This window comes from Podarcis liolepis (genome assembly GCF_965112155.1).
Source record: "Podarcis liolepis genome assembly, chromosome: 4".
Taxonomy (NCBI): Eukaryota; Metazoa; Chordata; class Lepidosauria; order Squamata; family Lacertidae; genus Podarcis; species Podarcis liolepis.
In genome coordinates this window covers 29,525,198-29,552,799 of record NC_139558.1, presented here as the reverse complement: position 1 = coordinate 29,552,799, position 27,602 = coordinate 29,525,198, and the positions used below count along the sequence as shown (strand labels likewise).

The 27,602-nt window shown below is 41.2% G+C and overlaps 1 protein-coding gene across 2 annotated transcripts; it reads left to right on the top strand.

The window, feature by feature from the left end:
- The first annotated feature begins 1,222 nt into the window (after positions 1 to 1,222).
- On the top strand, positions 1,223 to 27,394 carry CCDC138 (coiled-coil domain containing 138). Of its 2 annotated transcripts, none has more exons than XM_083501474.1 (15): positions 1,223 to 1,466; positions 2,228 to 2,288; positions 3,240 to 3,378; positions 3,579 to 3,664; positions 5,532 to 5,710; positions 6,382 to 6,540; positions 7,890 to 8,009; positions 10,001 to 10,078; positions 10,166 to 10,273; positions 11,896 to 12,060; positions 14,653 to 14,769; positions 15,467 to 15,659; positions 19,418 to 19,594; positions 25,766 to 25,904; positions 27,148 to 27,394. In XM_083501474.1, the coding sequence occupies exons 1-15, from the start codon at positions 1,401 to 1,403 to the stop codon at positions 27,317 to 27,319; spliced, it is 1,959 nt and encodes a 652-aa protein (XP_083357600.1). In that variant the 5' UTR covers positions 1,223 to 1,400; the 3' UTR covers positions 27,320 to 27,394. The 2 variants fall into 2 exon arrangements, with proteins under 2 accessions (XP_083357600.1, XP_083357601.1); XM_083501475.1 differs by lacking the exon at positions 1,223 to 1,466 and adding an exon at positions 1,506 to 1,714.
- Positions 27,395 to 27,602: the final 208 nt, after the last annotated feature.

The following is a 27,602-nucleotide window of genomic DNA, read 5'->3' as shown; positions in this document are numbered from 1 at the left end:
AACATGGAGACTTATGGTTAACATTGCTTGCGAGTTTTTATAGCATCCAAGTCACCAGCCAGCAAGAGCCAAGTATGGAATTTACAAAAGGTTTGCTGGTGGCTTTTTACATTCCAAACGGTTGAAGTATGCCAAGCGCCATTTCACCGTGTTGGGTGCACACAGCGAATAACAGGATCTTGAAAAGAGTTGGACTACTTATTTATTTTTTAAAATAATTTTTATGGAATGATTTTATGTTACAAAAAACAATACAACCACACTACCACTAAATATAATTAAATAAAAATTACACACATCAATATTTAGTTTGTTATTTACCATCTTATTTCCTCCCAAACATTCCATACAAAAACACACATATGTGCAAACACCCACACCTGCACACAAAATGATAATGAAAGTAGATATTTTTCCCCTTTTATCTTCCAAAATCTTATCTTCAACTTTGACTTCCTGTCAAGTCTATTTGCATATATTTTATCTGACAATTGAATGTACACAAAACAATAAACCTTTCTATATAAATTTTCCAATACATTCTGAAAACATAATAAAGCCTTAATTGTTGTCCACTCCTTTATCACTCAAATGCTAGCATAGAGTCAAAACTTATTGTATTTTTGAACATATCTTCTATAACCATCCCATTTTCCCGCAAATTTTTCCTTTGAGTTTCCTCTGAGTTTACTAAGCAGCTGAGCCGTCTCCACCAATTCCTGCAATTTGATTTACCAATCTGTTATTTTTGGAGCCTCGTGATCTTTCCATCCCTTGGCCACAAGTATACGAGCCGCTGCGGTTGCAAGAATATTTTGGGGGGATCTCTTTATCTAATATACTTCCAGCTTTTTAGTAAAAGTTATTTGAAAAGAGTTGGACTAGACGACAGCCCACCAGGGTCATCTAGCCTAACCCCCTGCAATGCCATCTCAGCCAAAAAGCATACAAAGCAAATAGCCATGCAACATATGCTCAAAAAACTTCCAGGCCACGGAGCGGGGAAAGCGCAGAAGTACTTCTGCCAAGTGGAGAATCCTGCTGCGTGGCGGGAGGGGGTTGGGATCGATGACCTCAGGAGATCCCTTCCAACTATACAATCCCCAGGCAGGCAGCTCTTCTCTTCTACATATAAATGGGACTACCCTCCAGGGAGTTCCCTCACCTTCCTGCGGCGTCAAAGAGAAACTAGCTGATTCCCCCTCCCGCGGGGTCTTAGGTCGAGCGCCGCCTTGGAAACAGGGCCGCGCGGCCTCCCGCTCCTCGTTGTCCGTGGCAACCGCGGTAATGAGCGTCTTCGCGCAGGCGCCCTTCGGCCTATCCTCGGCCCTCCCCTTTCGGGCCGTTGCTGTGAGTGGCGGAGGCGGCCGCGGGCTGCTTGACTGTCTTCCCTTCCTCCAATGGCGGCTTCCGCCGAGCTGAGCCCCTCAGTCGAGCGCTGGAGGAGACGCTACCTGGACGGACAGGTGGGGCTCCTGCGGGCGGGAATGCGTGAGGGAGGCTGGGCTTGCGTGTGTGGAACAGCTGCCTGAAGAGGAGGGCAAACTGCAAATGCGTGTTCTTCCATTCCCACGAGACGCGGGGTGGGCCAGGAGTGCTGCCGGCTTCCCCCCCTTCTCGTGTAGCACTTTAATTCCGGCCGCTCACCTATTCGGTTCTTCAGGGGCTGGGGGCTCCCGTCCTCCGGAAAAGCCTTCAGCCTCCAGACCTAAATGTACGACGATGAGTTGCTGTTTGTCTTGGGTTGGGAAGCCACTCTGCACATGCCCAGGGGCATACTCAGGCCCAGAGGGGGGGCCCTGGCTACTTCCAGCTGTTGAGGGGCCCCTCTCATTAAACAAACAAACAAAAAGATGCACAAAACATAATAAAACACTTAAAGAGTGAGACTTAATTCGATTAAGTTGTGGAACTTTCTGACAGATACTTGCCCCTTTGTATGAAGACCAGTATTTGAAAAGTCTCTCTGTATTTACTCCCCCTTCTTCTTAGTGTTCTCTTGCTATTTTATGTGTGTACACACACAAACACACCGTTGGCTAAATATTTTGTTTAAGGGCTGGCTTAAGGAAAACACTTTTGATTTCTTGTAAAGTTTTAATGGAAAACCCTTTCCTGTTTAAAGGTGAAATGTCACTTCAAAACAATCAAATAAACAAACAAACATTGTGTAACAGGCCAGCATATTTTTGATGTTAGTAATTATAGAACAAAATTCTTCTTTTAGAATAATTATCTGGATGGAGCACAGGCCAAATGCAAAAGTAGAAGGTCCCTAATATCTACAGGTAAGGCATTTTAAAAGGTGTTTGATCTATTTGTTTAAAAGAATTCTTAATTTTTTATATGAAAAGGTTAGGAAAATAGAATGGGGATACAGTCTCTTATCGCAAGGACGCATTTCTTTTCTTTGGCCTTTTCTGTCTGACCTTCCTATGCCTTTTAATCTCTTATTCTTTCCTAATTCTTTAGTTTGCAGCCTGCAGACAAGTACCCATGCTACTGAACCTAGGAGTTTTAGGTGAAGCAGAAAGTTAATAATTTGGGAGTTTTAGACTGGAAGTAAGTCCCACTGAGAAGATATGGTTAGGATTGTGGGCCAGTGCTCCCATGCTAGCTTCTTAACAAACCTGGGAATACCTTTAAGAGCAGGTAGTCCTCGATGTTTAAGTCAGAGAGTAGCTGTTCTATTGTGTCAAAGTCTTGCGTTCCCAGTCATTGCGCACATCCCTTCCGGGGCTGAAATTGGTGCGTGTTTCGGCGGTTGCCCATCAGTTGGATGCTTGCAAAATGGTCACCGCCTGTATACAAAATAAGAGCTGCTGATAAGCATTTCTCAAACTCATTCACTCTGCTGCATTTCCTATAGCAAGTGCTTCTGTGCAACATGCCCAACACAAAAACTCTTCTCTCCAATTCTCTATGAATTGTGGAGGTTGGGGGTATTTTTTCCTGGCTTTATAAATGCAGCAAGGTGTCTTTTTTGAAGTGGGGAGTGGACAGGTTGCTAATCATTATAATGGCTACATATTAAAGCAGTTGCCAATGCTGAAGACTTCATAGGATTTGCTCCTTCACCCAGAGTTCGCTCTCCGTAGTCCCAGATTTGTGGGGACTAGCTCTTGCGATTAGATGCATGTTTTAAGGTATTAGCAGGGTTTTCAGGTACTCGTGCTGGGTACATTAGCAGGGTGGCTCTATTTTTCTAATTAGCACAATCGTATGTTGTTTCCTTGCAGAGAAAATGGACAGCTCGCTTGATGATACAATTGCATCGTTACTCAAATGCTCCTCAGAGTTAGAATATACTGGCAATAGAAGAAAGCAAAATACAAAGCGTTTTTCAGACACTTCAAAGAATGTTAAAAACTTAAGTCGGTAAGAAAACCATTTTACTCTTTGAGCCAGTCTTTTCTTTTTGCTGTAAAGCATACTGCTGAGTCTCATCATTGTACTTTGGAATAATATATTTTAAGATCTGAAAGTTTTATTGGATATCCTTCCCACTGTACAAGGAATGTGAACGAACATTGTTTTATACAGTGTGTAGCTTAATGCAATCATTTTGTGTCTATTAGGCAGGGTGATGCGTTGGATTCTTTATATGGCTCAAGTCAGCCTGAGTTCATTGGAGATTTTCCCAGAGACACATATTCAGAATCAGGTAATCACATTCTTATGAATTCTAATACAACTCAAAGGAAATCTCATTTGATAGCCCATTCGCAGCTTGAAATTAAATGAAATATGTAACTGGCAGCTCAGCTGACATACTGCATGATTTTTTTCTAGCACGTTTACTTCAGGATTGATAGTGACATCTTATACGAGGTAGTAAGTTACAGTTCAGACTATGCCTATGCCCCCTCTCTTAAATCACATCTTCACAGGTGAAGTTTTGTGTTAAATTAGTTGGAAAGCATGGTGGGTAATTTACCCTCTCCCCTCCCCCCCCCCATTACATGGATGCAACAGTGGCAATGATTGCTATGCCAACGGGGGAAGCATCTCTTCCGAATTCCAGGCAGGTGGGTGAGTATCCCTTTGTTCTACTATTGGAAGTATCTTGCCTGGCTGGCCTGTGTTCTTCTACACATGGGCAGTGGAACATAACCCTGTGTTGCTAGCTACATAACGGCTCTTTATATGCAACAAAGCAATGGATTGGAAGCATTTCTAGTTAACTGCATTTTTTAATGTCCAAAATTTACAACAGTAAGCATTGCTCTCAAAGGAAGCTTTTTTCCCATTTGAGATGAACCAAAGTATACCTCTAGACTGGAAATCCACTTAGACTTCTGTTCTGACCAAGGCAGAATAGTGCAGGACTATTACTTCTCTTGACTGGGACACTATACATCTGTTGATGCAGCCTAGATTAACATTAGCTTTTTTTGTTGCTTCATCACACTGTTGACTCGTGTTAAGCTTGTAGTCTACTGTGACCCCAGTATGCTTTTTGCATGTACTGCAAGCCAGATGTTCCCCACCTTATATTTGTGCGGCTGGTTGTTCCTGCTTAAGTGTAGAGCCTTACATTTGTCCCTATTTAAAGTCATTTTGTTAGTTTGGGCCCAGTTCTCCAATCTGTTGAGGTCGTCTTGAATCCCATTTCTGACATTTGCTACCCCTCCCAGTGTGGTGTCATCTGCAAATGTGATGAGCAGCCCTCAATACCTTCATCCAAGACAGAACCTTGCGGCACCCCTCTTGTCACTTTTTTCTAGGATAAAGAGGAACCATTATTGAGCACTCTTTGGGTTTGGTCAGTCAACCAGCTACAAATCCAGCTACACCAATACGAAACAAAAACCTAAAAAACAGCATAGAGCACACAATTCCAATGATCAACTGCAGTCTAAAATGCCTTTGCATAGTAGCTGTGATAGCTTTTCAGAGTCTAAAGTGGTAGCCAGGCATCTGTCTGCCAAGTAATAAGACATTACAGCTTCAGGATGAGATTACATTGAATATCATGACTTCTCATTCTGGACTTCTCAACAACATTCAGTAGCTATGGTATCCTGGGCAGGCTCTGACACCCAACTACAGTTCCCCATTACATCTGATTTAAATGAGGCAGAGAACATACTAAATTGGTGTGTGGGATTAGAAGCACTAATGAGAACCAAGAAACTGAAGCTCAGGCTAGGCAAGGTGGATGATTTGATGGTGGGTGCATCAGTCAACTTCGGGGGGGGGGTCATCCTTTTCTAGGACAGAATCACAGTTTTCAGGGTGCTCCTAGATATGGCTTGGTAAACCTATAGATGAGTACTTTGAAGGTCACTTCAGACTGGTTCACACATTATGTTGAGTACTTGATGTATTCTCAACAGAAGTAGAATTGTAAAATGGTCGAGTTGGAAAGGACCACGTGGGTCATCTGGTCCAGCCGCTCTGCAATGCAGGAATCGTTTGCCCAACGCAGGGCTCAAATCCATGACCCCGAGATTAGCAGTCTCATGCTCTAATCAGAGGAATGGTACACTGAGCTTCTGAGTATGTCTGTGTCTGTTTTCACCCATTAGACATTACTCTGCCATCCAGTTTGACAGTGACCACATCTTGTGATTACGATAGTGGTGGTGAACCGGCAAGAGAGAGAGTGAGAATTCTTGAAACCCAAGAACTAAATGGGAAAAACTTGATACCATCTCATTTCAGTCAAATCTATCGTGAATTATCTATCATATATCAAAAGCTGCAGGTAAAAATCAATAAATATCAGTAGGTTTTTTTAAAAAAATTAAATTAAAAGTAGAAATTTTAATTTAGTGTACATCATGTATGTTTTCTTACTGTTTTCTGTCCTGCAGTGGCATGACCTTATTTTTAATACTATGTTTCTGCTTTTCTAATCAACAAATTTTCCTGAATTATTTGATTGTTTAGATGTTGCAGTGCTATAAACATCAGTTTTAACCAACGTTTCCAGTTTTTTATTATTGAATTTTACATCTGTATTAAATTCCATCTATAATGTGAATATTAAAGTATGTAAAATACTATTTCAAACTGAGGAAATTCAATTTTTTTACCAATGTTTGATCTAGGCTGTCATATAAAAATTAGTAACCTTCAGTACCATATGCAGCTAATGTGGTTATGACTGAGTTACTTTAATTGCTTACTTCAGCCTTCTTTGCTATATACGAGCTTATTAAAACAACCTTTATTGTTACCAGTGATCGGAAAAGATTCAGCTCTGCCCTTTCAGGCCAAAGGTACGTTAAGGAAGACTAGCGCATCTTTTGTGGAGTAGTCATTTCTTCTGACACTTAATTGCAGGGATGACTTACATTTAAAAAGAATATGCTGGATTTTATGAAAATTTACTCGCAGTACCACAGTTTGTGCTCCTCTTCTATTCTGATGCAGCAAGAAAAATTAGCCCAGGAGGAATATGCTTTAAAACTTGAAAGACATGAGCACTGTTTGGCGGAACGAGAGACCCTGCTTTGTAGACATGAAGCTGCTTTGACCAAGATAAGAAGCGTTGAGGAGGAAGTTCACACAAAGTTTCAAATTATGAAAGAGGTATGGTTACTTCTAAAAATGCTTCTTTACCAGGGGAAAACGTTTCTGGCTAAAATATTCACAAGGGTGGGAACTATTCTCACATCTCAGCTAAGCAACTCTCATTACTTGATACATAGAATTGTAGAGATGGAAGAGACCCTAAGGGGCATCTAGTCTAACTTCCTGCAATGCAGGAATCGCCACTAAAACATACATAAGCCTTGCTCTAGAGGCTGATGTATATTTTGCTTTAGGAGGCTTAGTTTGGTCAGAATCAAATATACACTTCCAGAGTTAATGCTAAATACATTACTTTGGGTAAATGAGCCACCATGGCCATGGGTGTGTGTGGGTGTGAAAATTGGTGTCCCAGGTTTTTCAGACTTTTCTACCTATGTACTATCTGAAACCAAAGGGACACATTGGTTGCCAGATGTGTGTTGTTGGTTTTTTTAGCTCTCCTACGCCACTAACAGTGCACCAGAGGAAAATATTCCTTTTTAGGTTACCGCTCTGTAATATTCTGTATGCTGTAGTGCCGCAAGTAAAATTTCCCCCAGATAATTTATGCGATCATACAAGTTTATACTAAAGAAACAATCTAAATTAAAATAATTGTGCTCCTTTATCGCTTACAAGCCACATTCAATCGTATCACAGGGTGATAAGTCAAGATATGAACAAGCTTTGCGCACCCACAAGCAGTCACTTTCCTCCTCTTATTCTTGTCAGGCAGGAGACAAGCCCTCCCAGCTCTTGTGTAAAGTGACTGGTTATGGGGCCAGGAAGCTCATACAACCATCCAGATGTAGCCATAGCAGCTAATTATGAAAAGGCATAAGGAAGAGAACTGGAAAACATAACAAGTAGCATTTTGGATGATCAAGAGGCATAATGTCTGGATACTTAGGAGGGTGTTCTGAGGAGGGTAACTAGAAAAACAGAAGAATGAGAGGGATTGTATGGCCAAAGCTTAGTCACTGGTAGTATGGTGCATAGACATCCAGAGGACTGGGCAGGAGGTAACTGAAGTGCTTATATCAGAATTTGGACATTCAGTATATATACTTTCATACAATTGGGGATCGATTTCTTTATATTTCACTTGGCACTCCTAAGTCTGGCCTGTACCACTGAGCAGGGTACTTATGTGAGTAGCACAATGACAGATAAGTTCCAGTTTTATCTTCTTTTAGATTTTTCTTTTCTTTTCTACCTTACTCATCTTAAGAGTCTTGGATTCACATTATGTCAAGAATGTTGACAGGGTGACTCATAATTTCAATGTGATTTTGGACCCTTTAAATGCTTTCAAAAACACAAAACTGCTAAGCCTTTTCTTTACAAGTTCTTCATTTTGTTTCTAGCAACATGAAGCTGAAATTCAGCAGTTGTCTGAAGCTTTGAAAGAAAAAGCAAAGGAAAACAAAAGGCTTAAATCATCATTCGAAACTTTGAAGGAACTGAATGATGCATTAAGACAACAGGCAAGTGTTTTTTATATTGTATTTTTATGTTGTGAACTGCCCTGAGATCTACAGATGAAGGGTGGTAAGCAAATTTAATAAATTAAAAATAATAAAGAATAATATACACACAAATCAGGCATTTTAAATGTTACAAATAGAAGGTTGTTTTTTGTAAAGTGTTCCAATACTAAATGGTTATTACAGTTTCTGTTAGTGTTATGGTGTATGGGTGATGCTGGGTAAGAAATTTAGTCACCAGAATAGTTAAGCATAATTCACACGTTACCTTACACTAGTCTAGTATAATACTATCTTCTTGAAGAGGTCTTGCAATTATTTTAAAAGCATAGCTGCTGCTCCAGAGTATTCGCACCTAATGTAGTTGCTTTTGAGTTCAAGTGGTTCTCTCTCTGTCAGCTGTGCATTCCAACGCTTGTGGGTCTCTTAGAGCTTCAACAAACTATGGGGTACCCATCTTTCTACTGCAGGTTGGCTACATCTGTTCCGTTCCAGGAGCCTTTGTCTGTTTGGGGGAGCCTTAGCCCATTGTGACTCTTACAAATATTGGCCACACTTTTAAAAAAAAAGTACTAGTGCCTGTCAGGCACCCAGAATTTTTAAGGACGTGAAGTCGAGGACTCCAAACCAGAAAGGGCAGGAGCCCCAGATATGCTTCCACCAGATGAGCCTGTAGCACCGCTGTCCTCAAATTCTGAGACCCAGTGAGACCAGATGCTCCCCAATTCTTATCGCAGTACAGTCATACCTCAGGTTGAATATGCTTCATGTTAAGCGTGTTCGAGTTGTGCTCCGCGGCAACCCAGAAATAACGGAGCACGTTACTTCCGGGTTTCGCCATTCGCACATGCACAGATGCTCAAAATGACGTCACGCGCATGCACAGAAGCGGCGAAAAGCGACATGCGTGTGCGCAGACATGCCGTCACTAGTTACGTTTGCTTCTGGATGCGAACGGGGCTCCGGAACAGATCCCGTTCGTATCCAGAGGTATCACTGTAGGAGGCTACTGCTGCAGGATGGACTTCTAAGCACCTTCCAGTGCAAGCAGGGCTGACAATTGGAAGGCAGCTGTTGCCACTCTATAGTTCCCAGTCTCATTTTGTTTGTTGCTGAAGTTCTGCATTCCGATAGCACAGCCTGAGCCTTGTGTTGTTGTTTAGGCATTTAGTTGTGTCCGACTCTTCATGACCCCATGGAGCAGAGCACACCAGGCACTCCTGTCTTCCACTGCCTCCCACAGTTTGGTCAAACTCATGCTGGTAGCTTCGAGAACACTGTCCAACCATCTCGTCCTCTGTCGTCCCCTTCTCCTTGTGCCCTCCATCTTTCCCAACATCAGGGTCTTTTTCAGGGAGTCTTCTTTTCTCATGAGGTGGCCAAAGTATTGGAGCCTCAGCTTCACGATCTGTCCTTCCAGTGAGCACTCAGGGCTGATTTCCTTCAGAATGGATAGGTTTGATCTTCTTGCAGTTCATGGGACTCTCAAGAGTCTCCTCCAGCACCAGAATTCAAAAGCATCAATTCTTCGGCGGTCAGCCTTCTTGATGGTCCAGCTCTCACTTCCATACATCACCACTGAGCCTTGTACCCAGCTGGAATTTTGCCTCGCCTCACCACGGAGCAGGACACTGCTTTTCAAAAACGCCACAGAAAGGATGCCGTCACCCTGAAGTGGCTCGTGTGTCTTTCATCTCGGCACTAAAAAATGACGTTAAAGCATATTCCTTGGTTTTCAGCAAAACTGACTTCTCCATAAATGTGTTTAGAACTGCAGCTGCAAACTCTTGGCAGCTTGTTCTTTGCATATCTAAAGGAGGATAAAGGGGTGACTCTAGTTCTCTTCATTCTTGCAAGCCGTGAAGGGTGGGGAGGACTTACCCAGACAGTTTTATGAGCAAGAGAGGAATTATTTGTGAACCGCCCACTACATAACAGAAAAGTTTTATCTATAAGGCTTGGCTCATCATCTTCCACTTCTTCTTTTTTAGCTAAATGACGTAAGTGAGCAAAACAAGAAGCTGGAAGGCCAGTCTCGAAAGGTGCAAGCTCGTTTAGAGAATTTGCAGGTAATATTTCAATATGCTTTGTATTGTTTGTCAGCTTTGCAGGGAAAAAAGCCTAATGTAATTTCTTTTCATTCTGTCCCGTTACAGCGGAAGCATGAGTTTTTATCCATACAGAAATCTAAAGAAGCTTTCCACACAGCCCAGGAACGAAAGGTTATCAAGCCAGAAAAAACAATAACGTCAAAAAGTTACAAAGTAAGCTGTACACTATAGGGGGGAAGGGGAATTCGATATATCTATATTGATAAATGTATATATATACCTATATTTATCTATATTTATTGATACTTGTCCAAAGAGAAACAAAAGTTCATACTCAATACAAAGTATCTTTTTATAATACACTGAAGTAAAAGAAATGCTTAATCTATAAAGGAATGGAGGCAGAAAGAAGGAAAAGGGGAAATAAAGGAAGGAAGGAAAAGCGAAAGGAGAAAGAGAAAAAATGAATAAGAATAATAAACAACTTTTATTTGTATCCCGCCCTCCCTGGCCAAGACCGGGCTCAGGGCGGCTAACATCAAATATAAACATTGATATAAAATCAAACAATAATTAAATCACCTCTTAAAAACAAGTCAGGATTAAATTAAAATCTGAATTAGATGGCTTTCCGCAGGATTTGGGTTGGGAACAGTAAATTCTCATCAAGCCCAACTGTGTATGCTGATCTTATATGGGCCTGTGAGAATGCTGGGAGGCCTCTGTCGTACTAATTCTTATACAAAAAGGGAAGGGGAGTCAGGCTGAGCCCTGACCAAATATAAAAAGACTTCTGGTTCTCTGTCCTGCACCTTTGATGTTTTATAGTGCTTTTAGTTCTGTTGGGAGCCGCCCAGAGTGACTGGGGAAACCCAGCCAGATGTGCGGAGTATAAATAATAAATTATCATCATCTTCATCATCATCTAATTATAGAATTGACTCATCAACACCCAACCATTTTATTTTCTCTAAGTCTGTAAGTCAATATTTTTTCAGTAATCAGTTCCAGATTTTACAAGTTCATTTTCTCTTTCTCTTGCATGCACAAGGACATGTTGGTTTGGAACTGCTATATTTTATTGAGAGGGGAGTTGTAGGGTAAATAGTACAGTGGTACCTCAGGTTACATACGCTTCAGGCTACAGACGCTTCAGGTTACAGACTCCGCTAACCCAGAAATTAGGTTCAGAACTTTGCTTCAGGATGAGAACAGAAATTGTGCTCTAACAGCACTGCAGCAGCGGTAGGCCCCATTAGCTAAAGTGGTGCTTCAGGTTAAGAACAGTTTCAGGTTAAGAATGGACCTCCGGAACAAATTAAGTTCTTAACCCGAGGTACCACTGTACTCTTGAAAATATTCTTTCCAAATATGTCTCCCATTCCAATAAGCTTGGGTTATATTTAGTTTCTGAGAAGACACTGGCTGGGGTTAATTGAAACTGAAAAGGCAAAAAAATGGATTTCTGAAAAGAAGGAACTTGTAATGAGAAGAATCCCCCCCCTCCCCAAAAAAGAAAAATGACATACCTCAACAGAGGAAGGTACCAGAAATGTGTTTAGAAATGTAATAAAAAATACTTGTCCTCCCAGTGTCAATCCTGCAGGAATTCTCATCCATATATATGATGCTGAAATGGAGTAACTTTCCCCTTCTTCAACCAGTACATCCCCATTATCCCCAGGCAGATTTGCATATGCTCTCAGTGCCCTTGATGCAAGTCAGATGTGTGTTGCAGTGCAGACGGCACAAGTCAATGCACGCTTTAGATAGCTATCTCATAGTAAAGAACTTCTTCAAATTGTGCCCTAAGAGATTCACTCTTATGTTTGCAGATACCAATTAATTCACACATATATGACCTTTTAACGGTGTTAATGGACTGGATCTCAGATCAGCACCTGAGCAAACTGGTAGCAGAGGAAGAGAAAGCTTCTGAATGTCTTCTGACAGGCGTGCTTGCTTCCAGCAGAAGCTACACACAGGAGAAGTGTATCAGGGTAGGGTTCCTCCTTCCTACATCTTGTTTTACAGTAAAACGGCTTGTATTATATTTGGATGTGTGTCTAACACAGAATTTGTGTTCATTTTCATAATACTGAGCCATGTGCTCTCCAAACCTGAGCTATTCAGGTTCGCAGGGTGCAGTCTGTGATATAACCTTATGTATGATCACAGCATTTCCATATATACAAATGTTGCTTATCTTGATTTGGATGCTATCCAGGCCACTCTGAATAATGCTTTCATATCACTGTATAAACCTATAAAGGTTGTATCCAAAGTTAGTCATACTAAGAGTACTTAGTCACACACATTAATTACAGGGGGCCTTTACAGGGGGCTAATGCTGAATATAATACTTTTTTTCCCAAGTAGAAGGTGATATAAAATTACAAAACAAAGGTATTTTGTGTATCTTTAAGCTCCAATCCTAAACACTTATCTAGAGTTAGCCTTAATGGACATAGTGTGACTGACATCTAATGTAGGATTCCCCTGTTAATTCTGCACACATGTGGGACATGTGTTCTATCTACCAGGTTTCATACAGAAACTATTTAAAGCCTATTAATGTCAGAACAACTTCAGACATACTGTTTGTCAGAGGAACACATTTGTGAGCATGTGGAATGTTGGGTCCTTCCGTTGTAGTTGGAAAAATCTTAACTGCAATAAATACTTCATTAACTGGCTTTTGCAATCTCCATTTAAATAAACATTAGCATCTGATCCAGCAATCTGTTCCAGATACAGTAGTTCAAATGCAGGCATAGAGATCTGCTGCTCAGAACAGAATCCCCATTCCCTGCATTAGTGTTACTCTATCAGTCGCTTCCTATAATCCCAGATTAATTAGATTTCTATACCACCCTTCATCCAAGGATCACAGGGCAGTTTACAATATACAGTAAAAACACAAAAATACCTACCATCGTAACAAACAGAAGCACCCCACCCCAAACACAGCTTAAAAGGTTATAGGCCTTTTAAATTAGCCAGGGGCCTGGGAGAAGAGGAATGACTTTGCCTGGCGCCTAAAGGTGTATAATGAAGGCACCAGGCGAGCCTCCCTGGGGAGAGCATTCCACATATGGGGAGCCACTGCAGAAAAGGACCACTCTTGTGTTGCCATCCTCTGGACCTTGTGGAGAAGGCACGCAAAGAAGGGCCTCCAGTTGTTGTTGTTGTTGTTGTTATTTATTGAATTTATATACTGCCCTATACCTGGAGATGATGATTGCATGGTCCAGGTGGGTTCGTATGGGGAGAGGCACTCCTGAACTGTTAAAGGCTTTATAGGTAAAAACCAGCTCTTTGAATTGAGCCTGGAAACTAATTGGCAGCCAGTGCAGTCAGGCCAGAATTGGCATTATTATATACTTAAACTGTCTTTCCCTGGTGAGCAACCTGGCCACTGACTTCTGCACCGGCTGAAGCTTCTGAACTGTCTTCAGAGGTAACCCCACATGTAACGCATTGCCGTAATCTAACCTAGAGGTTAGAATATCCCCTCGATGGGCTATTAAAAAGCAATCCAAGCACAAGTGTTATGATTTATCATGGCAAAGTAGTGATTAGATGTGGCATGAATACACCTACGATGTAGTGTGTGATCCTAGAATTCTGTCTGATGTAGCTGTTGTTGAGCTTGTTCCTACTTGCTTTGGGTAGGTGCCTACAAGGCTCCTATTCCAACAGCTGTTGGCTGACATGTTGTTCCTTGTTCACACCTCGGCATGGAGAAAACACCTGGAGTCAGTAGCACCCACACTCTGGAACTGGCGGTGCTTTTTCTTCCCTAGTTGTGCTTTGGAAACATCACCAAAGGTAACAGAGTTGCTCAGTTGCTCCCAATTGCTGCCCTTGCTGGTGGTGCCTAACAGAAGCCCATAAGAGCCGTCCTTGAGCTCTCCCATGTAAATAAATGCTGCCTACAAGAGTTTCTATATGCTTCTGTTGCTCACTGGGCCCCTTCCAGATGGCACTCTCCAACCACATTGGGTAGTGTGTTGCCACAATAGCCTATATATGCCATTTGACTACACCATCTCCTTCAACCTGTGCAGCTTTCCCCTACATTGCTAATGTACTCAAAAGCCTTACATTGTGATATTAATGATAGCTAACTGATACTTCTGTGTTCAGAGGCATGTAAGATGCTGGGGACAAATAGCAGCTGCTGCTTGCATGCCTTGTTTGTGCACTCCAAGGAGTATAGAGAGAGGACAGGATTGGGGTTTTTCCCCACTAGTAGAAAAATTGGAAGTTTCTGCAAAAAAATATTTTTTACAGTATTGTCTTTTTCAGAATTCCAGAATTTAAAGGTAGCAATATTAGCATTGACAACAGCATTGAATTTGTCTGCATTACTAAGCAAGGCACACTCTTGGAAGTAAAGCAACATTCATGGTGCTAGTCAGCCAACCATGTTGCTGGTTTTGTCTTTTGCTTAGGTAATTTTCATGTGAGATTACGAAGCATCACAGGAAAAATATCCACTGGAAATAGCGCGCAAATAGGATCTACCGGTAGGACCCAAATTTTGGAAAGAGAAAAAAAGACAGTAATGATATGTTTGTGTTTTCCAGTTTTTGCCTCTAGTTGCTGAACAGTTTCAGTGGATGCCCTTTGTGAATCCTGACTTGCACATGCATGTGGTTAAATTCATTTACTGGGCTATCAGGCAGTTAGATGGAGGCACACAGGTAAGAAGTATTCATGCAAAGTAGTTCATTTGCATTTAACACTGCTTCTCTGTGGAAGGTCCAATGTTTTACTTGATCTGAATTTGACCCGGAGTTGTTATTTATTATCATTTATATGTTGGGTAATTTGCTTCCAGTACTAATGTACTTGCGTTCGCAATTCTTCTGCTAGATAGAAGATTGTTATTTTATTGTGAATAGGATGCCAAAATCAAGAACTTGATATTGCAGGAAAAGCTAGAATTCTAGTTTTAACCACATAACCTTTTCTGGGTTTTAATGTACCTTACTTCCGTGAAATGCATTCATGGCCAGGATAAAGCTGCATTCCATTGAAGTCAGTTATAACATGTTATTCTTTTATATAATAGGCTTTTTTATACACCTATTTCAATTTTTGTTGGAATCTGCATTATAGATCATCTGTGAGTGTTCTTCTCTGGGTGCTCTTGCTATCTGAAGTGAATGTCAGTCAGGAAGAGACAGCCTTCTGCATAGTGGCTTATAATATGGTGCTCACATATTGCTTGGTGTACTTTGATATTCCTTTTTCCATCTGGACAATACGTCTCAGATGTAAAGCATTTGAAACATGAATAATGTTGATGAGACTTGTTCAGAGTAAATTAAATGACGTTTGCATTTATCTAGTGGAATGCTATGTTCACTTCATACAGTTTTATTGCTTGTATAACAGTATGCAACAATGACATCAACAATGAGAAGACTGGGTGAAGACCTGTTTAAAGGTGTTGTGCCGAAGGGATGTCAGTATATTTCTCCTGAACATACTACCGATCCCAAGCCAAAGTCCGCAGCATTCTTTAAAAGCTCCAATTTGCCTTTAAGACTTGTATCAACCTTAATTATAATCAAAACAGTGACGCAAGGTAAGTTCTACCAATGCTTTTGAGGTCTGCATGCAGCATGGTGTCTCCAACCACACTTAAACAGCAAACTACGGAAAGATCCTTCTTCCGAGTGACTGACCCGTGAAGTAAATTTGATTTACTTATTAAGATATTTCTGTACCACCCTCCATCAGCTTGGTTACAGGGTGCTTATGTCAGAATAGGGCAGTTCAAAACATCAAAGCCATTCTCACAAACATATGGCCTAACCAGCAGTGTCAAAACACAGAAATCACTTCACCCATCATTCTTTAAAAGCCTGTAGGTTAAAGAAACTTGATTTTAAAAAATGGAGTGGGGGCTAAAGTATTTCATTATGCATTTTAAGGGGTAATGGCTAGTTCTGTCTGCAGAGTTAAACTTCTAGATTTTTGCATGTTTGGCAGCCCAAGAGGGCCACAAACATAAACATACAGTATAAGGGCAGTTCTGCTGGATCAGACCAAAGGTCAGTTAGTCCAGAATCTGGTTTTCTAGCACATGCCTCTTGGAAGACCTGCAAGCGGAGCTTGAACAGCAAAAGCTGTTGTTTCCCAGCAAGTGACATTTAGCAAGATAGTGCCTCTGAACCGGGGAGCTCTGGCGAATATTCATTGTTAGATCTGTCCTCCCAAGAGTTTATTTTATCCCCCATTTTTTAAAGCCATTGGTTATCATCAGATCTTGCAGCAGTCAAAGCCATTGTGTTTGTGCTGTATGTAAAAGGTAAAGGGACCCCTAACAATTAAGTCCAGTCGCGAATGACTCTGGGGTTGTGGCACTCATCTTGCTTTACAGGCCGAGGGAGCCGGTGTTTGTCCGCTTCCGCAGACAGTTTTTCCAGGTCATGTGGCCAGCATGACTAAGCCACTTCTGGCAAAACCAGAGCAGCGCATGGAAACGCTGTTTACCTTCCCACCAGAGTGGTACCTATTTATCTACTTGCACTGTGTGTTTTCGAGCTGCTAGGTTGGTAGGAGCTGGGACCAAGCAACGGAAGCTCACCCCATCATAGGGATTCGAACCGCTGACCTTTTGACTGGCAAGCCCAAGCGGCACAGTGGTTTAACCCACAGCGCCACTGTATGGAGGCATGATTAAATTTCAATGATCACCCACATTAGTATTTAATAGAATTTGGATTTTTAAAAAAAGTTTTGGAAGAAACAAGCAAATGATGGGTGGGAGGGAGATCAGGATAAGATAGTGGGATAAGCAGTTGGCGCGAGTGATTGTAGAGATGTGGTTAGAGGCACTGAGTGAGTGGTACTTCTGTATGGAATGGAGAAGCTTCATCCTATGAATACTGGAATATTTTGGTAGTCACTGTCTGCATGTGTTTGAACTTACTTCCATAACCAGGAAACAATAGAACAGGAGTGGGGAAGCTCTGGCCTGTGTGCCTAAGTAGATCTGGCATAGGTCCCAGTTTGGCCTGAGAGGCCATATTCCTCAGACATCAGGTGTGGGGCAGATGGGGACATGACTGCCGGTGCACCGTTGGGAGCCTTCAAGTGCATTCCTGATTAGGCAGAAAGCCTCTCCTGCCAATGCACTATCTACTGATAGGTCAATCCTAGTTGACTTGCCCTCTCCACCAATCACCTGATAGGAACTCAGTTTAAGTACCCTGGGATTGACCACACAATTGAGTTTCCCCATGTGGAACTCCATAGCCAGCTGGTCCGTGAAAGGGCTTACAAAGAACTGATCAGCACTGCACTGCTGTATGAAGCGCCGATAACCAGCTGATCAGCAGTGCTTCAAAGCACCACACAGAGGTCCTTGAAAGGCCCCTCCTTTCAAATTTGGCCTGTGGGGTAAGGCCAGATCCATCTCTCCACCCCCTGTGCTAGATCCTTAGGGCATGGAAAGTTAACAGTCCCCACACCTAGAATCTGTAAATACTGTTCAGTTCGGCTTGCCATTCTGAAGCCACTGAAAACTATTGGTCACAAACCTATTACTGGTAACGTACCGGTGATCTGTAGGTCATTGATTTCTCCCTAGGTATACTCAAGACAAGGGATGACAAACCTGTAGCCTTCCAGGCAGTGTTGGACTACAACTCCCATAAAGCCCTGGCCAATGGCTAGCTGGGACTGATGGGAATTGGGTGTTGAACAACATATGGTGGGCTACAGATTCTGCACTCCTGCTCAAGGACAAAATGATATTTTGGCCAGGAATACTTTCCCACACCTCTTCACCTTTCTACAAAAATAAAACTTAGTTTCTAAGATGGTTATAGTTACACCTAAAATATTTAATATAGAGGAACAATTCTCTGCCATCTTATTTTAGTGTAGTAAGAATGAATATACAATATAAAAATGCTAGCATAGATTGGTACATAATTCTAGATGGTTTGTAAGTAATGTTTTTTGCTTTAAAGTCACAATGCAGTAGGGGGCATCCTAATTAAGGTTTTGTAAGTTCAGGCATGATTCAGATTTCGTAATAATCCTTTAACGCAGTAGAATAAGTGTTGCTGTGGTTTATTATCATTACCTGAAATCTCCGATATTTACTTTTGATGGAATGCCAACATACCAAAAATAGCAAAGGAAACCTTTTCTCAGTCAAATCATTGGGAAATTAAAGGGGGCTTAAAATGTTTTTTAAACTCAGTTAGTAGTGTTTGAACATGAATGCAATAATTGATTACAAAAAAAATGTGGTTGGGATTTATATAGCTAGCTAGTTAGTAAATGCATCTTTGTTCTTGTTTCACTAAAATTTGGGGCCATCCAGCACAAAGCAATGCTATTCCTTGAATTGTTGGATAAAAGCTGCGCAGCAGAAGATATTCAGAGGAAATTAATGCCACTAACACCTTGTTTATAACTGAATGTTACTAAAGTTAGCATTTAACCTTTAAATTTGGAGAAATCATTTCTTTGTGTAGGTTTAGATTCCAAGCATAGTGAGAAGCGTTCAGCACTGTGAATGCTGGGCAAGGTCAAGGCTTTATGAACTTTGTCTTCATAAACAACAACAACAACTCATCTTCTGTTACATAAATCTAAATAGGTAAATCCAAAAGGGCATGAAATGGGTGCTTTAGGACCTTCTGGCTTCACTGACAACAATTGTTCCCTGTATGTGCTGCTATTATTTTCTATCAGAGTAGATAGAAACCATTTTATTTTTGAAACCTAGGGGTGGTTTGGTTTTTTTAATTGGATTCTTAAAATTTATAGAATGTTTTTTCTTTTAAAAAATAACCTGGTTAAAATTAAATCTGAATACAAACCATGTTACAAGTCTATGAAGATCTCTTGGCCCTAGGTTGTGTCTAAAATGGTCAAGAGGCATAGTCAGGAATGAGCAAAAGTTTTTGATTCTAATGATTCCCCCCACCCCCCTTTTTCTCTATTTTTTAATTTTATTTAGATTAATGTTGGATTTAAAAAAAGATATTTAGCATTAAGTTTTGAATCTCTTTTTTATAAACTAATAAAATTTATTTAAAATAATAATAAACATTGTAAAGACAGCAAATGTAAAAATTGGAACATTTTATGGTTATTTGATTTAATAAAATATGAGTTGTAAATATGATTTTCTTCTAGTAAAAAAAAAAAAAAGAATGAACGAGGCTAGGCATTAAATAAGCAACACACTATAATGACATTTTGTTTTTTGATATCTCATTATATGCGTATTGTATAGCAGCCTCTTTTGCCTAGCTTGTTTGACAAGTGACCCGAAATAGTGGTGCAGTTTTATGTTTTAAATTCTAATGCATATTCTAGCTGATTACCTGGCTCAAGCCTTTGATTCCCTTTGCGTGGATCTGAAGACGGATGAAGGGAAGGCCTTGTTTTTGGACTACCAAGCTGTGCCTATTATCTTGAGTCATATAAGAATATCGAGTAAAGGTGTTCTTTCCAACGCCGTTGACAGTTTGCTTCAGATGACAACGCAATCCAGTGAGTGTGCTAAGTGATGATCAACATTTTCATACTGCTTTGCTCAGCTTTTCTAAATTGCAGGTTTCCTTTGAATTGGCCGTTTGCTTGGTCATCTTATTTCAAGTAAGAATCTTTTCCAAGTAAAACAGGCTTTACACCCCCCCCCAAAAAAAGTGTCTTATTTTAATGCTTTCATTCATGTTTGGTGCAGGCAAGCTAGTAAAAGGGGGGGTATTTTCTGTAGATTTAATGCTTAGCTTTCTACTTTTCACATGAGAGAGAAATCAAAGCGAGGAAGAAACCAGTAAGTAGACTTCTCTTTAAAATGCAACAATCCCCTGACTTTTACTTGGCCTGTTTGGTAAAACATGACATGAGTAGGGTAAAGCTCATTCTTCTCCTTTCCCAGAAGACATCTGTCCAACGTGCACAGTAACTTGCCGTAGGAAACGGTCTAGAAAAATAACTGCAAATGATTCACCCATGAATTTAGCGCAAGGATACAATGTTTTATCTTCTTTCTCTTGAAACATCTGTGACTGTACAAAAGGAGTGTATACCGGCCTGAATAACATCTTTGAGATGCCCGATATAAACCCTATGTGTGTTTCTAACAATTCGTGAGGGAGAGCAGTAATCAAGATTTCACTTGCTGTCCCCAACATCTACCATGCTTCCATGTCCATGCGTTGTATATCGTGTTTGAATAGGGATCGTGCATTGCACTAGTCTCCAATTGCATAGTCTCCACTGGGGCGGCCCTATTCAGTGCTTTTATAAAAGAAAAAAATGGTGTTGGCTCTCACCATGAAGTTGTTACAGTAAAGCCACACTTTTAACCCTTGAGTATCCTGTAAATTCTTCATTATGTGAGGAGGTTAGACATGCATATATTTGCATGGAAGAGTGTTTTGTATACAAGATTACTTTGTACAGCATACCTCATACAGTGGTACCTTGGGTTAAGTACTTAATTCGTTCAGGAGGTCTGTTCTTAACCTGAAACTGTTCTTAACCTAAAGCACCACTTTAGCTAATGGGGCCTCCTGCTGCCGCTGTGCCGCCAGAGCACGATTTCTGTTCTTATCCTGAAGTAAAGTTCTTAACCTGAAGCACTATTTCTGGGTTAGCGGAGTGTGTAACCTGAAGCGTATGTAACCCGAGGTACCACTGTATAACTGTCTTAATGTGTGAGATATTTACATTGTTACCTGAAAGAATGGACTATATGATATCCTTCAGTTTTAAGTGGCACCTTACTTTGAAACTGTTGCCTCGAGTCTATTAGAATGCAGTCATTTCAGTCTCTCGAACTGTCTGCTCCTGGATAGACTCTTGCACAGAACTAAGTAAGATCCCCAGATGTGCCTCCAACCACATAGAATAATCCTTCTGCATTAAAGACCTGCAGCTAGTTGAGCTAAGAAATGGAGATATCTTATGCATTCCTATGCAAACCAGCCTGCTTGATCTTCCACTCAGATAAATCACAGCTTAGGACTCATCCCACGCTTTCTGCCTAGGGTGATTATGCTGTTTTATCTTAACCAGGAAGTATTACTCCTTTTTATCTTCAGCCCCCTACAAACTAATGTCAGGAGAGCAAATTTTGTGCACATTATATGTTGTTGGGTATATTTCCTTTTATTTCAATCACACAAAATGCCCGGAAAGCGTGATAGCTTAGGGCCTTTAGTGAAATACAGCTCAGAAGCAAGTCTCCTCGTAGGTAACCAGGACTTCCGACATCACCCATTACCTGGAGGTCCGTTCTTAACCTGAAACTGTTCTTAACCTGAAGCACCACTTTAGCTAATGGGGCCTCCTGCCGCTGCCGCGCCGCCGGAGCATGATTTCTGACTTATCCTGAAGCAAAGTTCTTAACCCAAGGTACTATTTCTGGATTAGTGGAGTCTGTAACCTGAAGCGTATGTAATCCGAGGTGCCACTGAATTTTAATGGTTTATTTAGTGTTCTGATGGTCGAATGTGAACTGATGCATTGCAAGCTGTCCTGGTGTTTTAATGCATAATTAAATAAATAAATGATTTTATACTTTGTAGTTTTAAGTGCACACGCGAAACCTCTTGCACCCACACCAAAAGCATAGAATGTGGCTTATAGCAAAAATAAAGATAATTAGTGAATGAGTGTGGAGTTAGCCCTGCATTTTGTAGCAAAGTGAGTGTTACACATTCAGTAACAAAAACCTCCCATAGCTTTTATTGTTCCCCATGGCTTGAAAACAGCTTGGAGAGCTGCAGAGAGGAGCAGAGTCATGCAGAGCGAACTAGATTGGAAAGTGGAAAGACCAGGTGGACTGCGGAGGATGGAGCTGTCGGAATTTAGGGAACATAAGATTAACTCCACCAACCATGGCTTCTGGGGCAAGCAGTGTGAGAGGCAGAGAAGAAAGGCTATTGCAGCAATTATGAAAGGGGAGCGGGGCAACAGCCATGAGACCAGGATCAAGGAGCTTGAAGAATCATGGAGGGTAGATGGCTGCTGTTTGGGTGAGAGAGTGGCAGATGGAACAGGAGAGACAGCGAATGGCACTGGAAGAGAGGAAACCAGAGGATGCTCTACTGCCACAAGCCACCAATGGGATGCTGAGGACAATGTAGGGGTCAGTAGACTGGACTCTTCAAGGAATAACAAGGGGCTCTGAGAAACAGAGGACTTGACCTTGGCAGAGCAAGGCCTAAGGTGCTGTGCAGTCAATCTCGTGGAGCATTAGGCTTCTTATTTCTTGCAGAAGGGCATCAATGAGGACATTTAAAGGAGCTACCTAGCTAGATGGAACTACACATTAAATCCCACCTTCTTCTTAATTTTTATTTTTATTATGTATTTTGTGTTTTTATATTGTGATTTCATCTTGCAAACCCCCCTGAAACCTGCGGGTATAGGGTAGTATACAAACTTAATAATAATAATAATAATAATAATAATAATAATAATAATAATTCTTAATGCCTTCCCACCGCAGAGCTCCAGATCCAAAAAGGTCACAAACAGCTGAGACCCTTTGGTGTCATCCGTCAAGGTCCTTGGATATAGTCAGGAAGGTGGTTTTGTGCCGGGAAGACTCCTCAACTAAATGTAGCAGATGGAAAGGCCTATATACCTATTTTGGAGAGTCCTTTATTGGACCTGCTGTGTGCTAATGCAGCTGCCCTCACCCCACCCTTTTACTTGCAGCCCCGCAATGCAGTGTGGAATTTCCGGGTTGTTTCTTAAGGCTCTAAAATATATCCCTTTTTCATGCAGTCGAATCACCCTCCATTTTTTTTATAACAGTACTATTATACTTGTATCAAAAGTTCTCCCAACAGCCAGAGCCACTAGAGGGAGTGTGCTTGTTTTGAAGCTGCTCATGGCCGGAGTTATTAGCTTCTTCAGCTTTTAAAGATGTACTCCACCTGTTGGCATTTCTTTGTACTCTAAATCCCAGTAAAAGGTGTTCTTGGTGGAGGGTAGCAAGAAAATCAGGGCAATGCTTTGCCTTGGGCTTGTTGTGTACACTCCCCCTGCTTCAAGAAGAACACAGTGCCAGGCTCATGCTTCAGGCTGTTTAAAAACATGCACCTGCACAGGGCTTTAGCTGTTTCAAGTTGCCGCACATGTGAGCAATTGAGCACATTACAGGAATTTTGACCGCTGCCTTTTATTTGGCATGGCTCTTGCACCAGACTCTTGTTAAAAGGTTATAAAGGGCTCAGATCTGTGTAATGGTCTACTAGAACCAAGCGTGGCTTTCCCTGCACAGAACATGGGTGCTAGTCAAGCTCGTTCTGGAATATTGAGCTTCTGGCATTTTTAAAGAACAGTTACCACTTTTGTTTGTACAATAAAGTGGAAACATGCATGTTCTTAGCCAGATATTTTTCTTCCAAAAGGGTCACATTTTTATTCTTGACTTTGCCAAGGTTGTAGGTGGATGGCTTCTGCTTAGACCAGCTTCTGCACAGTGTTAACTTTGTTTCAAGAGTCTAAAGAGCTGCAAGGGTTAATCCATCACATCCTTTACTCTTCTAAAGGGCAGGTGCGAATTTATCTTGAAGAGAAACATTTGAAGCGGGAGCAGAAGAAATAATTTATAGCTTATGTGGGATAAGCAGTGAAACATCTCTTTAAAGAATTCCCTTCCTTTCCCATCCTGTCTCCCTTTGTAGTCTTCCTTCCGATTATTCATCTAGGATTCTCTTTCTCTTCTAGAAGCTGAGCTCGGCATTCAGCCAACGCGTTGCTGCTCTGTGTAGTGCAAGGCATTGCTGAGCTGTCTGAACTCATGGCTGGGGGTTTTCATCTGTCTTGGAGCCTTAAAGAGCTGTTTTCTTTGAATAAAATCTCTCTTCCATGAGAAGCCTGTTTAGTATCTACCATCCTTTTTGTTGTTGTTGTTGTTAATGGCCTTCAATTACTGATACTGCTTCTTCCTGCTTTACTGGGCTGCTTTAGATTTTGCTGTCTTTATTAGGATTTGCATTCCTATAGCATCAAAAAAACGAAGGTCATGGCCACTGGTCCCATCACCTCCTGGCAAATAGAAGGGGAAGAAATGGAGGCAGTGAGAGATTTTACTTTCTTGGGCTCCGTGATCACTGCAGATGGTGACAGCAGTCACGAAATTAAAAGACGCCTGCTTCTTGGGAAGAAACAATGATAAACCTAGACAGCATCTTACAAAGCAGAGACATCACCTTGCCAACAAAGGTCCGTATAGTTAAAGCTATGGTTTTCCCAGTAATGATGTATGGAAGTGAGAGCTGGACCATAAAGAAGGCTGATCACCGAAGAATTGATGCTTTTGAATTATGGTGCTGGAGGAGACTCTTGAGAGTCCCATGGACTGCAAGAGGATCAAACCTATCCATTCTGAAGGAAATCAGCCCTGAGTGCTCACTGGAAGGACAGATCCTGAAGCTTAGGCTCCAATACTTTGGCCACCTCATGAGAAGAGAAGACTCCCTGGAAAAGACCCTGATGTTGGGAAAGATGGAGGGCACAAGGTGAAGGGGACGACAGAGGACCAGATGGTTGGACAGTGTTCTCGAAGCTACAAACATGAGTCTGACCAAACTGCGGGAGGCAGTGGAAGACAGGAGTGCCTGGTGTGCTCTGGTCCATGGGGTCACAAAGAGTCGGACACAACTAAATGACTAAACAACAACAGCTGCTAAAATTCCTTGCACCAAGACTTTTGTTTTGCCCAGATTTGTTATCCCAAGGTTGCTCTACCATGAAAACCCTGACCTTTGAGTAAGCTATCCTGGCTACAGCCAATTTTACCCTTCGCCACTGCAATTTGAACATCAAAAGCTGCATTGTAGGTGGAGCTGGGTGGGTCAAGATAGTAGCAGGACATGTTCCAGTAACAAGCTTTGAAGCAGACCACCCCTCTAGAGAGGAAGACGGCTCAAACCATGTCAAGATGTCAACTGATCTCAGCTAAACTGAAGATCAGGGTTTCCATGGCAGAATACCCTGTCACAAGTCTGGAAAGTAGACTGGCTGTTCTTCTGGTGTTAAAATTAAAGCATTTGGGCCAAAATAATTTCCAAAAGAGGCTTGAGTAGTTGTGCTGGCCTATTCATGAGACAAGCCAAGAGCATTTAGAATCCAGTTCCTACACTTTCAAACTAAGGAAGATTTGGTTTGTTGCACTAGAGAAAGGAGAACTTGTGTAGATGCTTGTTCAGGCTGTTTCCTAACCAAACCAAGAAAATAGTCAACCAGAGGTACAGCTTAACAATGGCAAGCATCTGTCCAGAAACAAGAAAACCCATTTTCACAGCTATTACCCAGCAATCTTTGCTGCTGGATACTAGTGAATCAACCAATCTTTCAGAGAAGCAAGTGAGATGGTACATTTCGAAGAAGCCACTAAGGGCACTACAGACATAGAATAATTCTACACCTGTCTACACACATTATAATTGATTCTATAATGATTATCGAATCAGTTCATTTTTTTCAGCTCCCTCTGCTATGCCAGGATATGTGATGTTCTCATGTTCTGTACTTAAGGGCTGCAGGGTGCCTGTGCTTGAATCTGAATTTAAGAGTATTCTTCTAAAGTTGGAAGCTGTGTAATATGCTTTACGTGACTAGTTTTATTAATTTGTTTTAAAAACCCTTTTCTTCCTTTTTTCAACTAATTATAATTATGGTCACTTTATTCTACAGGGTTTTTGCACCCGTTTCTGGAAGCTTGCAGTAATGAGACCTTTTTTCGCACTTGTTCACTGTTGCTTCGAAACCCTAAGCTAGATACACAGATACTGGAAAAACTTAGTATTCTGCTGCAAAAGCTCTCAAAAATTAAGTAAGTCTTGTAAACTTTTTCTTATTATCCAGTTTTATTATCCTCTCTTTGTCATCTTTTTCAGTGCATTGTCAGGTTCTTGCATTGTGTAATAGGCACATTAACTTTATTTTCCCCTCAGCATCATACTAATATTTAAGAGGAAATGATGACAAATGAATTGTGATCTCCACTTGAAAATAATAACTGAAGGTTAAAGTGAGTGGGGTAGGGGAAAGTTCCCAAACTTTCAAATGTAAGCCTTAAAAATCTTTATTTAAGCTAAAGAAATATTTTTAATTATGGTTTTTGAGACAGTATTACCTTAACCACAATTCCACAGTTCATGCTTTGTTAAAATATAATAATCAGTAAACATTTGTGTTAGTTTCAACAAGCTGCCTTCAGAAACTATGGTCTGAAGTTGGCTTTTCTTAAGTGAGCCATAGTTAGTATTAACCATAATTACTGTTAATCACAGACGAGGCCACAGACTGACTGATCAAAGAGCTAAAAGCTTCTAAACTCTTCCTGGCCTTGGTTTGCACATGTTTCGCTAAACCAGTGGTTGGTAATCCTTGCACCTAGGGGCCAAATGTAGTCCTCTATTCCCCTCTGTCTGGCCCTTAGGATTCTCCTCAGGCCACGTCCCTCACTTCCCTTGATGCCCTCGAGTGCTTTTCCCTCACTGCAATGTGTCTTTGAACTATGATAACATCTGTTGTTTGCGTGGATGGGAGGGTGTGTGTGAGGATAAACCTCTAGCCTTTCTGTGGCTGGAATTTTGCCTACTGTACAACTGTTGCTCCACCCACATTTGCCTCTGGCCACGCCCACTTTTTGCCTCTCACCCTGCTCGCTACTGGCATGTGGCCCTCAGAAGTTTGGCTGTGAGGAAAGACAGGCCTCACGTTTAAAGTTTCCTCAACCCCATGATCTAGCACGATGTGCAAATTTGGCTACTGTTGGCAGATGCCGTTGTGGGATAATTTGTAGACACCTTTCTTTAACAAAAAGTTTTCCGCGGCTTTACACCGCTGTTAAGTCCATTTATCTTACAAAGCTTCATAACGAAAACCAAACACATCTCAAATCTATTACAGTATCTGTTAATATTAAGAAAGGCATTTATTTTTACTTCAAACATTTTTCAGATGCTCTGTAACTTGTAGTGTTCAGATATAATTGCAGTTCTTCCCGTCCTTCAGAGTGATCAAAATGATGTTCCTTCACTGCATAACATTCTTGGAAAATAATCTTACAGGGGCAATAAGAAGATGTTTGAGCTGTTCACGATTCACCTGATGATTCAAGAGCTACAGAGGACAACGCATCCAGATCATGCTTTCTTATGTATTAACCTCAACTCAATTCTCTTCAATTTGGGACTGACAAAAAGCAACCCCAAAAGCAATAGTCTAAATGGGAGCCAGTAACAGATTGCATTTTATTAAGACATTTTCTGAAGCGTGTTGATTCTAAATGAATAAATGAAGGGGAAAATATCACAATGGACATAATCTTTTATGCCAATATGCTCCTCAAAATAGGCCAAGGACAGTTTGCTATTTTGTTGAATACTTGATTTACCTGCCCCCTTTAAATATTGTAAGTTTTACAGTGGCCGTGATCCAGAGGGATGTGCAGTTTCCCCCTTGCAATAGGTAATCTGTTCTGCCAAAGCTGACGGTGATCTTTGTGTGCAGCCCTAACTCATGA